The sequence below is a fragment of the Marmota marmota genome, unplaced genomic scaffold (genome assembly GCF_001458135.2).
Source record: "Marmota marmota marmota unplaced genomic scaffold, marMar, whole genome shotgun sequence".
Classification (NCBI taxonomy): domain Eukaryota; kingdom Metazoa; phylum Chordata; class Mammalia; order Rodentia; family Sciuridae; genus Marmota; species Marmota marmota.
Window position 1 is genome coordinate 2,177,967 of NW_026000211.1, and position 13,551 is coordinate 2,191,517.

The window sequence follows — 13,551 nt, forward strand, 5'->3', positions numbered from 1 at the left end:
GTTGTGTTCTTGCTGCCTTTCCTATCCTCTACTATCCCCCTCCCCTCCCCTCCCCTCCCCTCTTCTCTCTCTACCCCATCTGCTGTAATTCATTTCTCCCCCTTGGTTTTTTTTTCTCTTTCCCCTCACTTCCTCTTATATTGTAATTTTGTATAACAATGAGGGTCTCCTTCTATTTCCATGCAATTTCCCTTCTCTCTCCCTTTCCCTCCCACCTCTCGTCCCTGTTTAATGTTAATCTTCTTCTCATGCTCTTCCTCCCTGCTCTGTTCTTAGTTGTTCTCCTTATATCAAAGAAGACATTTGGTATTTGTTTTTTAGGGATTGGCTAGCTTCACTTAGCATAATCTGCTCTAATGCCATCCATTTCCCTGCAAATTCCAAGATTTTGTCATTTTTTAGTGCAGAGTAATACTCCATTGTGTATAAATGCCACATTTTTTTTAATCCATTCATCTATTGAAGGGCATCTAGTGTGTACTTTTTATTTAATTTTCTAATAATCATTTCTAAAAAGACCTGTGTCAGACTTGTCTTGAACTATTCAAGTTGGTAAACTGATTACCTTTTCTACTTGTAACTTTGCAGGTGCAAAATCTTCATCAAGGGCCAAGCACTGAAGAAAGAGTTGTAAGGCATCTCCTAAAAAGCCAGCATCCTGAAGTACTTTTCCTTTCCTGAAATAGACCTTCAACAAAAGCACATGTATGAAACCTTTATAAAGCTTTTAACAAAATCAAGTAAAGAAAAAAAAAAAAAACAGTTGGCTCAGAAATGTGAATGTGAAACTGAATGACCCCAGGGAGGCCAAAGTATTTTAAAGGCTCATCTACCCACCCTGAAAAGCACTACTGGGGAACTGAGACCCAGATGATTCCTTAATCAGACTTCACAGCCAGTTAGAGTTTGGCAAAACCAAAAATACAATGTTATCTCACTCTCAAGAAAGTACTAATTTAAAGATTACTGGTATCAGTTGTTTGAAGGAAAGAGGAAATAGTAAACTTATACAAACTTTAAGATGCATCAACATTAAAGAAATACTAAAATGTGAAAAAAAGTTCACTTTACAATCAGGGCAATATGGGAAATGTCTTCTAGATTACTATCTTTGCCTATACCATTTCTTAAGAAAGTACTTATAGATATGATACTTTTCATAAATCCTTATTTTGTCTTTTGTCCTTCAGGATATGAATTCATAAAGTTCTATGAAAAAAGGTGAATCCTACTAATTGCTACTGATAAGCCAAAATTTAATTTGTGGGTTGATCTACCAACAAGTGTCAACTGCAAGTTTTAAATAGGTCTGTAACTAGCATGAAAAGAGGTTTTAAGCCACAGAACAAACTATTTAATAACTTCAGAGGAACCTAAAGAACATTCTACTCAGTTTTTTAGCTATCATTTAAATGGCTGAAAAAAACCACCTTTCTGATTAGTAACCACTGGTTACTTCAGTGTTAAGTCCAGAGGGTTCTTTCCTTCTTAACAGTTTTAAAGCTCTCCATACCAACTACTTTCTTCTTAATCTTTTGTTTTGTACCAACCAGTCATGCCATCATGGGAGTTTTTATAATTTTCCTTACTGATATATATAATTTTTAGAGCATACTCACCATAGTATCCTCAAAGGCAGTTTTGGAGAGCAAATGTAGCATTTTTAATTTCTAGCCTAAAGAATACTTATGGGAGACAGATTGATTTGCCTTCAGAATTTGATGAAAAGGAGAATTAGTAAACTGATTATATGTAATTATATGTTATTCCTTAATAACATATGAGGCAAACCATATGTTACTCTGAAACCACATGCACAAGCCAACCTCTCCTCTGCCCACATCTACTTTCTAAATTCACTGCCTAAACACCTCATTGTCATTATAATGCCTTGAACAATTTTCCAGCCTCAAGGACTTAATCCTCTTTCCATTAATAAATCTCCTTTAGTGAAGTTCAGTTTGAATGAATCTTCACAATATGTCGAAGTGTATTTCTTTGCAAAAATTTTGTATAATAACATCTTTGGGTTTTTTCCCTTGTCAGGAATTCAATTTATTCTTTGATTATAAAACAAAGGATTGATGATGTAAAAAATTTCCAGATGACATCTACTCAAAATATTGGCTCTAAATTTCTAGCAAACTATATATTTCATTTGACCATCTGTTTTGTTAAATCTTGTAACCAATTAAATTAAATGTAAATATAAAAAAGCAATTTTACCTCAGGCCAATTTGGAAGTTGAAAGAGAACTGCATTTAAATCTTCTATGGCTGCTTTAAACTCCTGGAGACCAGCATAGGATTCTGCTCTGTAAATTTTGAGAGTCAGGTCGCGGGGCTCTGAAATAAATATTTTATAAGGATATATTATTTTACAAAGATTACTGCATAATCCACAGAATATTATCATGCTAGCCTAAGAAATGACTTACAATTTCAGGGTCTAAATCCATCAAGCTAAAGCGGAAGTACAACACAGGGTAACCCACTTTACATGCTGAATCTTACCTAGAAGTTTTATCAAATCATTACAAACAGATAATTTTAGTAGAAAGAATTATTGTTCTTGAGAATATAGAAATATTTTTATAACATGAATAATTACCCCTAAGAAAATGGTATTTTTAAAAAGGAATAACCTATAGATTTTAAAGCCCACATGTTACATATTGAGACTTGCCTTTTCTAAAATGTAAATCTTAAATTTTACATCTTCTAAATCTTCATCTATTAGATTTAGAATGGACATTCTCTTATGACAAGGAACTAGACAAGGTTCTATCTTTTGAGGTTATTATAGTAGTCTTAGAGGAAATACATAGTAGGTTCTGGAGGAAATGAGTCAAGATATAAAAATATAACTGTTTCTAAAGGAAATAGGTTAAGAGTCAGCTTTTAGAAGGTCAAGATTTTAACACTTGCCATTAGCAACAATGATCTTAGACCATCTGAAAACATTTAATTTCATATGTTCTTAGGAAACCAAACTGTTGTTAATTTCACTATTCTCTAATCTCTACTTGAGACCATCTATTGTCCAACAGCATAAGGAATTTCAGATATTGAGCTGGTTCATCTATGTTATTGCAATCATTTACTATGGTACGTAAATCATGAAACTAAAGGCTAAGCAAACAATTATGTTTGTCATATCTATAAATTTTAACTTCAGTCTTTTTTTAAGGCTTTTCGTCTTTGAAGTCTTCAAAAACATATGCTTAAAAAATAAAGGATTCATCATGAGAGGACACAGACCCTTAAGCCTCTAAAAATAAAATTAATACTACTCTAACAGCTCCTTGGTGCACACTAGTTTTTAAACAACTGCTTTTCTACAGAGAAGTCTTGCTTTACCAATTAATTTAGACAGGCAGTTTTCAGTTGCTGGTGCTTGAAAACTGGAATTATAATCTTCCCTCAATTTAATATCAATAAAATTTTTTAAAGGTTTTTGAGGCATATCTTCTTTATTTAGGAAGAAATGTTTGGTTTTTGCTCCTTAAAGCAATATATAGAAAATCATCCTCTGTGAACAAAAATGCACAGAAATCGAAAGCTCCACATTTTTAATCAATCAAGAATTAAGAGTTTCCAGCACAAAGTAAGACCTTGTAGGTGCTCAAAACTATCTTTATTATTCCTGTTTTTACAGAGCTTACAATCTAGCTAGAGAATTTTGAAAGGGCATCATTTAAAAGATATGACGAGCACAACTGGAGATGAGAAAACAGAGAGGTGTATGCCAATACCATCTAAGAATGAACAGTAAAACTTCATCAAAAACTCAGTGCAAAAGGCTGGGGCTGGGGTTCAGCAGTAGCGCACTTGCCTTGCATGTGTGAGGCACTGGATTCAATTCTCAGCACTGCATAAAAATAAATAAAATAAAATAAAGGTCTATCAACAACTAAAGAAATATTAAAAAAAAAAAAAAAAAAAAAAAAAAAACTCAGTGCAAGAAGTGCGGTTTTCCACCCACAGCTCCAGGGCTTCCAATGATACCCTTGAGACAGACTTCACCAAGAGGGAGTTCACTACAGAAACAAGCAGCTCATTCCATGCTTATACCCCTTGTGGGCTTTTCATTTCAATTTTTTTCTTGTACAGCAAGTTCTCGCTGGTACTTAGGGCAATGCACAATCAGAATTGTGGAACATCTGCCCCTCACCTTTATATAACTTCTCTAGGGCAGTACTGAAAGAAGTGACTGAGAAGACCCATCTTTGGAAAAACCCAGTTAAATCCATCTATAAAGCTGATGGATATGTTAATTACTCCCGATCATTACACAATGTATATATGTATCAAAAATTCACAATGCTCCATAAACAAGTACAATTATTGTGTTAATTAAAAAATACATGGCAAGCCAGGTACAGTGGTACACGCCTGTAATCCCAGCAGCTCGGGAGGCTCAGGCAGGAGGACCATGAGTTCAAAGCCAGCCTCAGCAAAGTTGAGGTGCTAAGCAACTCAGTGAGACCCTGTCTCTAAATAAAATACAAAACTGGCTCAATGGTCAAGTGCCCCTGAGTTCAATCCCCAGTATCCCCCTTCAAAAAAAAAAAAATACATGGCAAAACAAATCTCCACTCTACGCAAACATTCAGGATGAAACGCCCCCTCTAAAAAGAGTCCTAAGAAATTAGTGCATATTAGGATGAAAAGATGTACTCTGAAAAGACCCATACTTTAAAACTCCTTGTAGAGAATGTTTTCATTGATAATTTCAAATGTTAATTGAATAATTATCCTAGATAACTCTATTAGAAAAAAAAAGAGAAAAGTCCATTAAATGAGTTCGAATTTCCCAGTTTTTAATGTTTTATTTTTGCATTACTGGGAATGGAACCCAGGAGTACTCTACCACTAAGCTACATTCTCAGTCCTTTTAATTTTTCATTTTGAGACAGGGTCTTGCTGTTGCCCAGGCTGACCTTAACTTCCTATCCTCCTGCCTCCTCCACCTCCTGAGTAGCTGGGATTACACACATGTGCCACCACACCTGGCTCCAGTACTTTTTTAGGAGATCAGAACCACTGTTATGGTAGTTATGTTATGTTTCATAAGTGACCCCTAACAACTGTGTTGGAGGCTTGCCACTGAAGTGGCCTTTAGAGGTGGGGCTTTTGGGAAGTGACTGGATCATGAAGCCTTTGACCTCATTAGTGGATTAATTCATTGGCAGCTGAATGAATTACTAGGAGGTAGAAGAAGCTGTCAGGAGGAGGGGCCCGACCGGAAAAAGTAGGTCACTGTGGTCACGCCCTAGGTTTCTTGTCCCCAACTCCTTTCTCTTTCTGCTTCCAGCTGTTATGAGCTGAATAGCTTTCCTCTACCATGCTCTTCAGCCATGATTTTCTGCCTCACTTCAGGCCAAGAGCAATGGAGCCAGCCAACCATGGACTGAAACCTCTGAAACCATGAGCCCAAATGAACTTTTCCTCCTTTAAATTGTTTACGTCATGTATTTTGGTCACAGCTGACAGATATATTCACCTCATTTATTTAAAATCCTTAATTCTAAAAAAGAGCCAAATTCACTAATTGAGCCCCTTTAAATAATCAAAGCATACAGAATGCTGTCTTCCATGTAAAAACTTTTCAAGAAAGACAAAAAAAACAATCAACCCTGACTTTGTCATTACCTCAAGTTTGAAGAAGTCAATAATTATTTAGTCTCTGCTCTCCACCTGAGCTTGAGGACAGTTAACCAGTTACTTCACTTGCCCATGTCATTTGGGAAGATTCTTCCAATCCACTATTATAAGTATCTATGGTACCAACAAATGTCTGGCATATTACATACTTTGAATTTGCTGAAAAATTGAAAATATAAAGATGACATGGTTTGAGCTAATTGTACTGAACATGATGATTACAGGTCTTAACTCTGTGATCTTATTCCAAATCACTCAATAGTTCTAGTTTTGTTTCCTGTCTACCAGGACTAGGGACAGATGTTCTAGTTCTGGGTAATGACTTGCTTCTCAGACCTTCATTTTCAGTCTTGATTTTTCACCCTAACTCCAGTGTCCTCAAATTTCTAATTGTTCTGCTATACTTTTCCTCAAACACAGCATGGTCTCAAACATTTTTCACAATAATCTTTTCATGACATCACTGACTCCCTAAACCAAAATCATCCTCAACTTTGTCTCACCTCCTATACTTCTCAAACTTGCCTTTCCAGTCGTCCTGATAGTAACTTACCTGACACTAGGCTCCCAAATCTCTCTTTACTACTACAGTGATAGCTTTCTAACTATCTCCTGCCTCCAGTTTTACCTAGGTCCTCACCACCCACAAGATAAAACAGGTCTTATTTAGTTCAACATACAAGTTGTTTCACGTCTGCTTCCTGCCTCTCTCTCCAGCCCTACTTCCTATCATTATCAACCTCCCACTTCAAATCTCAATAATACTTTACCACTCATCCCACTCCAGGTATGCCCTATTTCATGCCTCCTTCCTTTGCTCATAGATCTCTGTTGTTAGTCATATCATTCCTAACCCAGACCTCCTTTCATCTTTGGATAACTTTTCTGTCCAACAAGACTCTTGATCTTTAGGATATCTTTGTTAAAGGAAAGCATCTTGATCCTAAAGATCAAGAGTCTGACCCCTGAAGTCACACTTCGTGGCTTCAATTTCTGCTCCTCCCCGCCACTGATTATGAGCGGAGGCAAATTACAAATCAATTTATACATTCAATTTTATAGCTAAGGAAACTGTGTAAGGAAAACATTTTTTTTTTTTTTTTAGCTGAGCATAGTAGCTCATGCCTATAATCCCAGAAGTTCAGGAGGCTGATTTAGGAGGATCGTGAATTCAAAGCCAGCCTCAGCAATAGCAAGGCGCTAAGCAACTTGGTGACAGCCTGTGTCTAAATAAAATACAAAAATGGGCTAGGCATGTGGCTCAGTGATTGAGTGACCCTGAGTTCAATCCCAGGTACCAAAAAAGGAAAAACTTATTTTTTAAAAATACCACTAACCAAGCACTGTTCTAAATGACTTACAATTTTCAAAAAATCCTATGTGGATCCAGCATTGTAGACATTTTTAAAGGGTAAGAAAATTGAGCACTGAGTTCAAGTAGTTTGCCTGGGATCAGTTGGTGATGGATTCAAACTCCACAGTTCTCTGTTTATTTCTATGCTATGTTAATTATAATATTTACCTCATGAAGTTACTCTCAAGAGCAAATCCATATATGTAAGGTACTTAATATACGGCTTTGTATGTGGAAAGTATTATTTGTTTGCTATTATGATTATGCTTCTTCACTGCATATGCACAGCATTTTTGAGTAGTTTAATTTGAATATCTAGTTTTGAGCTCCCTCCATTATTTCCCACCTTTGAATCCTCAGGCCATGGCTCTGATAATGTATCATAAAGTAGGGGAAACATTAAAATCTGACTCAGTTAAGCTCCTCAAGTCATACTCTCATTTTCTCTTCTCTTAGAACCAGTTTTATTAGTTGTAAGTCATTAGGCAAAAAAAAGCTATGTCACACATCTGAAGAAAATTAGTCTTGAGTTGTCCAGAATTCTTCATGGGCTGAAGAAAGTTTCTAGAGACACCCATCTTTGTGACATCCTTAGGAATCCATGACCAAAGTAATAGGAGTCTTAAAGTTCTCTCTTTGGCCTATCTTTTAAGAATGTTTTTCATATTGCAAAAGTTCTAAAATATTTATTCACAAAATTTAAAGATATACGAAATTAAGAATTAAAAAGTATTTTTTCCCAGCACTGGTATTATCAAAAGACAAGATTATCACAATTAGTTTAAAGAGCTAATTGGCTTTTATTTATAATTCTAGAATCAGGTAGCACCTAATTTAGAATGAGTGTTCTGATGGGGTGGGCAGAATTTGGCTTAATAGAAAAGAGCTGAGATCCAAGTGTGGTGGTACACCCCTGTAATCAATCAGCTACTCAAGATGCTGAGGCAGGAGGATCTCAAGTTCAAAGCTCGTCTTGGCAACTTAGTGAAAGCCTGTCTCAAAATAAAAAAGGGCTGGAGATGCAGCTCAGCGGTAAAATATCCCTGGGTTCAATATCCAGTACCCCCCTCCAAAAAATTCAGTAGGGTAAAACTTGGTTATCATAATTAAATTGAAAGATGCCAACTGATGTTATTAATGATTTATAAATCATGTGCAAGAATAGCAGTTTAATATAAAACTAAGATCATAAGTACTAGATTAAAAATCTGGGTTCAGATTCCCTTTGAGTAGTTTATATAACTCTTAAAATATCAGTCTCCTCACCTAAAAAAATACTTACATCTTAAGACTTCTGTAAAGACTGAATAAATAATGCACATAAACAGTTAATACACTGCCTGACACACAGGGCTCAATTTGTAATAGTAACTGTGGCTGAAAACATTACAAAATATTTTAGAACACATCAATTAAAAAAAAAAATAATTACCTCTTGAGACAAGATATACAAGAGTATGTTTTACCTTGTCATTTAACCACATAAACCTTAGACTAGAGGAGAACCATCCTTAGGGATCTGTAGGACCAGAGTAGGCCATAGAGGGGAAGCAAGAGACAATACTATCTTACTAAAGAAAAAAAAAAAAGAAAAACTGAACAGAAGCTTTTTTCTTACATTTGAGAGTACTCTGAAATCATTCATCTTCTATAATAAACAATTCCAATTTTTAAAAATACCTTTGAAATGAAAGAAGTACAAATTAATCTCAAACTTTACTTGAATTATTTCTAAGACACTTAGAAAAATGATTCTGAATTCCATCAAAATAGAAGAAAAATCAGTGGAGTAGAATAAGGGGGACCGAAAGGAAGAAAGGGAAAAAACAGTAAAATGGATCTGACCTAACTTTTCTGTGTACCTATATGAATATTCCACATTTCACCATTATGTATATTTACAAGGAGATATATAGGAAGTACTAGGGACTGAAATTAGAGCAAATTGTATTCCATGCTTTTATAATTATGTCAAAATGAATCCTAATGTTAGATAGAATTAAAAAGAATAAAATAATTTAAAAAGAAAAAAGATTCTGAATAAACAAAAAGTCAACAGACAAGTAACTAGAAATCTAAAATAAGTTTGGGTATACTTTGATAAATTGATTAAAAAAACAGGTAAAACATGGAAATTATTCATTTAAAACAGGTCACTTCACAGTCATTTATGTAACTAGTTTTTTCATCTTTTACATCAATAAGAATAAGCCACTGAGCTGGGGTTGTAGCTCAGTGGTAGTGCACTTGCTTAGCATGTGTGAGGCACTGGGTTCGATTTTCAGTACCACATATAAAATAAATACAAATAAAGTTCTATCAACAACTAAAAAAAATTTTTAAAAAGATTAAAAAAAAGGAATATACCATTATAACTGATCTTTTTAGTAACTCTGAGGCACTACAAAGAACAAATGAAACAAACCAAAAATATTCTGCATATAGGCTCAGTTAAATAGAAGTCAATAAATCTCATTTTCTGGAGATTTTCATTAAGTATCAATTTGCTATGATCATAAAAAAAATACGAACTGTATAAGGAGAAGGATTTTATTTTGTTCATGTCTATATTTCTAGAATATGAATCAATATCTGGCATATAGAAGGTACTCAGTATTTGTTGAATGAATAGTAAGAGTACTTAAAGATTTGTTTCATGTATGCCAACTTTTATATCCAGTTTATGCTCAGAGTAATAGTCATATATCACTTTTAGCTCTAATTTGGTTACTTACATAAGAAAGTCACCTGAAATTCCTGGGGCTTTTTTCCCTTAATCTATGAATTACCAATACTAGTTATCTGCTCTTTTATCTCAGACTTTTGTAAGGATTAACTAAGATAATGGAAGCAATAATATTTTGTAAATTATAAAGCACCAAACAAATGTCAATGTTCCAAGTCCTTTGTATAGTAAGGATATAAATAAGTCATTAATTAAATTCAAATATCTTCATTTTAACCTAGTTGAATTGTTAAAAATTCAGTATTTATCTATGACTTGATCAACATATATTTAAAGTGTTACCACTGATTAACATGTGCAAACTGGAATGAGAATTTAACCTTGATTCTGGTAAAATTAATTTAGTAGACAGAACAGAATAAGACCAAAAAAATCACAAGGTTTTGATTTCAATTTCCACTGTATCACCTAACCATAATACAACTTTTAAATTTTAAAATACTTTATTGTTTTCTGGGAACTCACTCTGTGTGAAGCACTTTTTGAAACCCTACATTTTCTCTCTCATTTAATTCTCAAAATAACCCTATGAGGCAGAAATTATGCTCACTTCTCAGATAAGAGAACCAAAACAGAGTGGTCAGGCAACATGCCCAAGGTCAAAAAGTAAGGGGAGCGCTGCACTCAGGTAATCTGCTTCCAGCACACATAGCTTTCATCCTCAGGTTATACTGCATCTCTCTCTAGCTGCCTCAATTTCCTTCTGAGGATAATAGTACTCCAAGGATTCTGTCAGGATCAAATGATATATAGGATAAAAAAGTACTTGGTAACAGTCAAGGGCTACAGAATTAATATTAAAGACAAAATTTTCCTTCCCCAAATACTTTAATGCCCCCTGTGACCTTTATATTTTAAAACCAGTTCAAACTGTAAATTATACTGTTCTGTTGTCTCCTTTGAGGGAGACAGATGAACACAGGAAATAGGCAAGTCAGTATAAAACTCTGTTAAGAACAAAAGACAGCGTTATATAGTGAGATCATTTCAACAGACTTGAGTATAAAGACTCCAGCAGAAAAGACTTTTACATAATATCCTTGAATACTAAAAGGAAAGTTATGAAACATCTGAGAGTTAATACCAAAAGATCAATGGATTAAATGTTATCTAAATATATTCAATGCAACAGAAACTTATGTAATCTCAATGGGAAACTTCTGATTTTGGCAAAGGTTTTCAAGCTTTCCTTTTCTGTTGACAAGGATAAGTTTAGATGTGTGTGGGCTAACTGTAGACTAGATTATTTTTTTCTATTTAATAGTATTTGTTTCATTATGAGAAATACATGAAGAAATCATAGTGAAGATTGCTTTCATTATCAACATGACAGTATCATTAATAATTAAAACTGGGGCTAGGGTTGTGGCTCAGTGGTAGAGCGCTAGCCTAATGTGGGTGAGGCACTGGATTCGAACCTCAGCACCACATAAAAATAAACAAAATGAAGATATTGTATCCAACTACAATTAAAAAATATTTTAAAAAATTACAACTGTATAATTATTTAAATACATTTCAGACAACTGTATAATTATTTAAATACATTTCAGATTGCTCGATAGCTAACTTGCCAGCTCCCAAGTTAAAACCTAACAACAGTACAAAGAGATTTATGGCTCTATTAGTTAATATGTTTGTGTTATTTAACTAATATTTGTTTATTTTGGGTTTTGTTTGCAGTGCCGGGGATCCAACCCAGGTCCTTGCACAGCAAGTGCTCTACAACTAAACTATACCACTAACCTCTTATTTATGCTCATAAATTATGAAACATAAATCCATCCTTTATCCACTAAAAATTATGAAACATAAATCCATCCTTTATCCACTAAAAATTATGAAACAAATTCATCCTTTATCCACTAAAATTTGGTTTAAAATTTCTTCTCTACTTCACATTAAAACAAAACACCTTAACAAAATACCATATCTTAGTGCCATTGAGACACATTTATTTTCAAGCACAGAATTTATTTTTTTAAAAGACAAAGAGGAAAACATAAGCTAATGAGGTAAAAGTCAAAAAGACTTGAGTTCTAGTCCTGCAAAAGTAGAGTTAAGTGGCTTACTGGGGTATAAAATTCCCATGTGCAGTCTATGCAACTTATAAAAAGAAGAGTCAATCTTTCAGAGCCTTTTTCTGTTAAAAATAATCATCTCCAATCCAAGACCTAGAATTTCCTCAATTAAAATTGTGATCATAGAATGTTATGTTAGATCTTAATTAGTTAATGTGCTCACTGTTCTTCCATGGATTAGGACCTAAATTTTATGAATCACCTAATTTAAGAGAAGGTCAAATAATTATATTGGTAAAGCTAACACTGATAGTGCTGTAATACTTCTATACTTTAGACCAAAAAATAAATAAATAAATAAACAAGAACAAACTTCCCTGAACAATCCTCTTAGATAAGCTATAAAGATAGAATGACTCTAGATCAACATATAGAAGTGGAGGATGTAGAGTTGCCTGTATAAACAGCCAGCTGGATGACTGGGAACAAGTCATTTTGCTGACCTGGCTCTGCTTCCTCATTAAGATGAGACTCTGGTCATTTACTGGGTGGTTTATCACCAAGTCCAGCTTCTTCACACCACTTAACTCACCCACAGAGCTAGAGTCATCTGTACCAGAATTCTGGACTCCAAATTGTTTTCTTTTGCTCTGGGTCTATCATTTTATTCTAAACTGCCTACTCCTCCTCATAAAGAATATGAGAATATGCCAGGTTTGTGCTTTGAACCCTAAAGGTATTTTTCTAAGATATTGTGACTACTTCAATATGACTAAGCACTCAGAATAAAAGACCCACAGGATGATATTTTCAGTTACACAGTTCAAAAACATACTTAATACATATAGTCAGTTTATATTTTAGACGTCTATTTTCTTGGAGATTACTGACAATACAGATAATAAAATCTTGAAATATGTTTATTATAAGGTTTACCAGTAGTGACATGATTGACATTTGTGGCCTGATATTTCTTTATTTACATAGGAGGCTGTCCTAAGCGTTGTGAGAAGTTTAGCAGGACCCCTGGACCACTCACTAAATGTTGGTATCAGCAACACTCCCACAAGGGGTGGCAACGCAAAATGTCTCTATATAACGTCCCTGAGAACAGGAAGGTAAAATCCACTCCCCCATTGGTGGAGAACTGCCAATTTAAAGAACAAGTCTTCATTTTTCTTAAGTTTGACATTACCCTCTTTCATAGCTAAACTAAGAAAAGTTCTAACCAAGGTTAGGAAGCCAAAGCTGCTGCTTCTTCGACAGGAAGAAATAGACAAAAGACTTATAAAGCCTACAAAGCCTTTCCCTATAGCTAGATCAGAAATGTTGAAACAAAAAAGAAGCGCAGCAAACACTCTGGATCAGAGACTCTCTGTACCTTTACAAAACCTAGGTGCATCTGAAACTAAGCACATAGGTATATGTGAAGTATGACTTGAAATAGGCTGACACTGACAAGAACCAATTCTACAAGCAGTGTCTGATAAGAGGTGACCACCGGTGGGCGCCCTGACACCCGCTGGAAGCACGGCGGCCGGCTGGGCCTCCCGGTGCTGGGTGCCCGCGCCGAGCTCCCGACACGCCCACCGGACGTCACCCGTTACACAACGCTCCCCCCACCCCAGCTTATGCAATTCTGCCCTCCCGCGGCTTCCAATTGCCCCGGTGACTTTTATGCGAGAGGAAGGTAAATGCTGCCCACCTAGCTTCGACTGGGGATCCTCTCCCCGACCTGACTGTTGTTCCCCGCGGCGACCAGGC

General features: G+C 35.2%; 1 protein-coding gene across 4 annotated transcripts in view; it reads right to left on the bottom strand.

Moving 5' to 3' along the window:
- Positions 1–13,551, bottom strand: part of Lonrf1 (LON peptidase N-terminal domain and ring finger 1) — a 31,549-nt gene that overhangs the window by 17,106 nt on the left and 892 nt on the right. The window contains exons 1-3 of one of the 4 annotated variants that reach the window (XM_048791791.1): positions 5,655–5,673; positions 2,227–2,345; positions 566–688 (exon numbers count right to left, since the gene is read on the bottom strand). Coding sequence is in view for 2 of the 4 variants with exons in the window: in XM_015486026.2 (XP_015341512.2) it covers positions 566–688; positions 2,227–2,415 (312 nt within the window). In the remaining 2 variants the exon portion in view is untranslated. Of the gene's footprint in view, positions 1–565; positions 689–2,226; positions 2,566–5,654; positions 5,674–13,551 lie in introns of those variants that run through there. The other 3 variants (XM_048791792.1, XM_015486026.2, XM_048791790.1) reach the window with 3 other exon arrangements.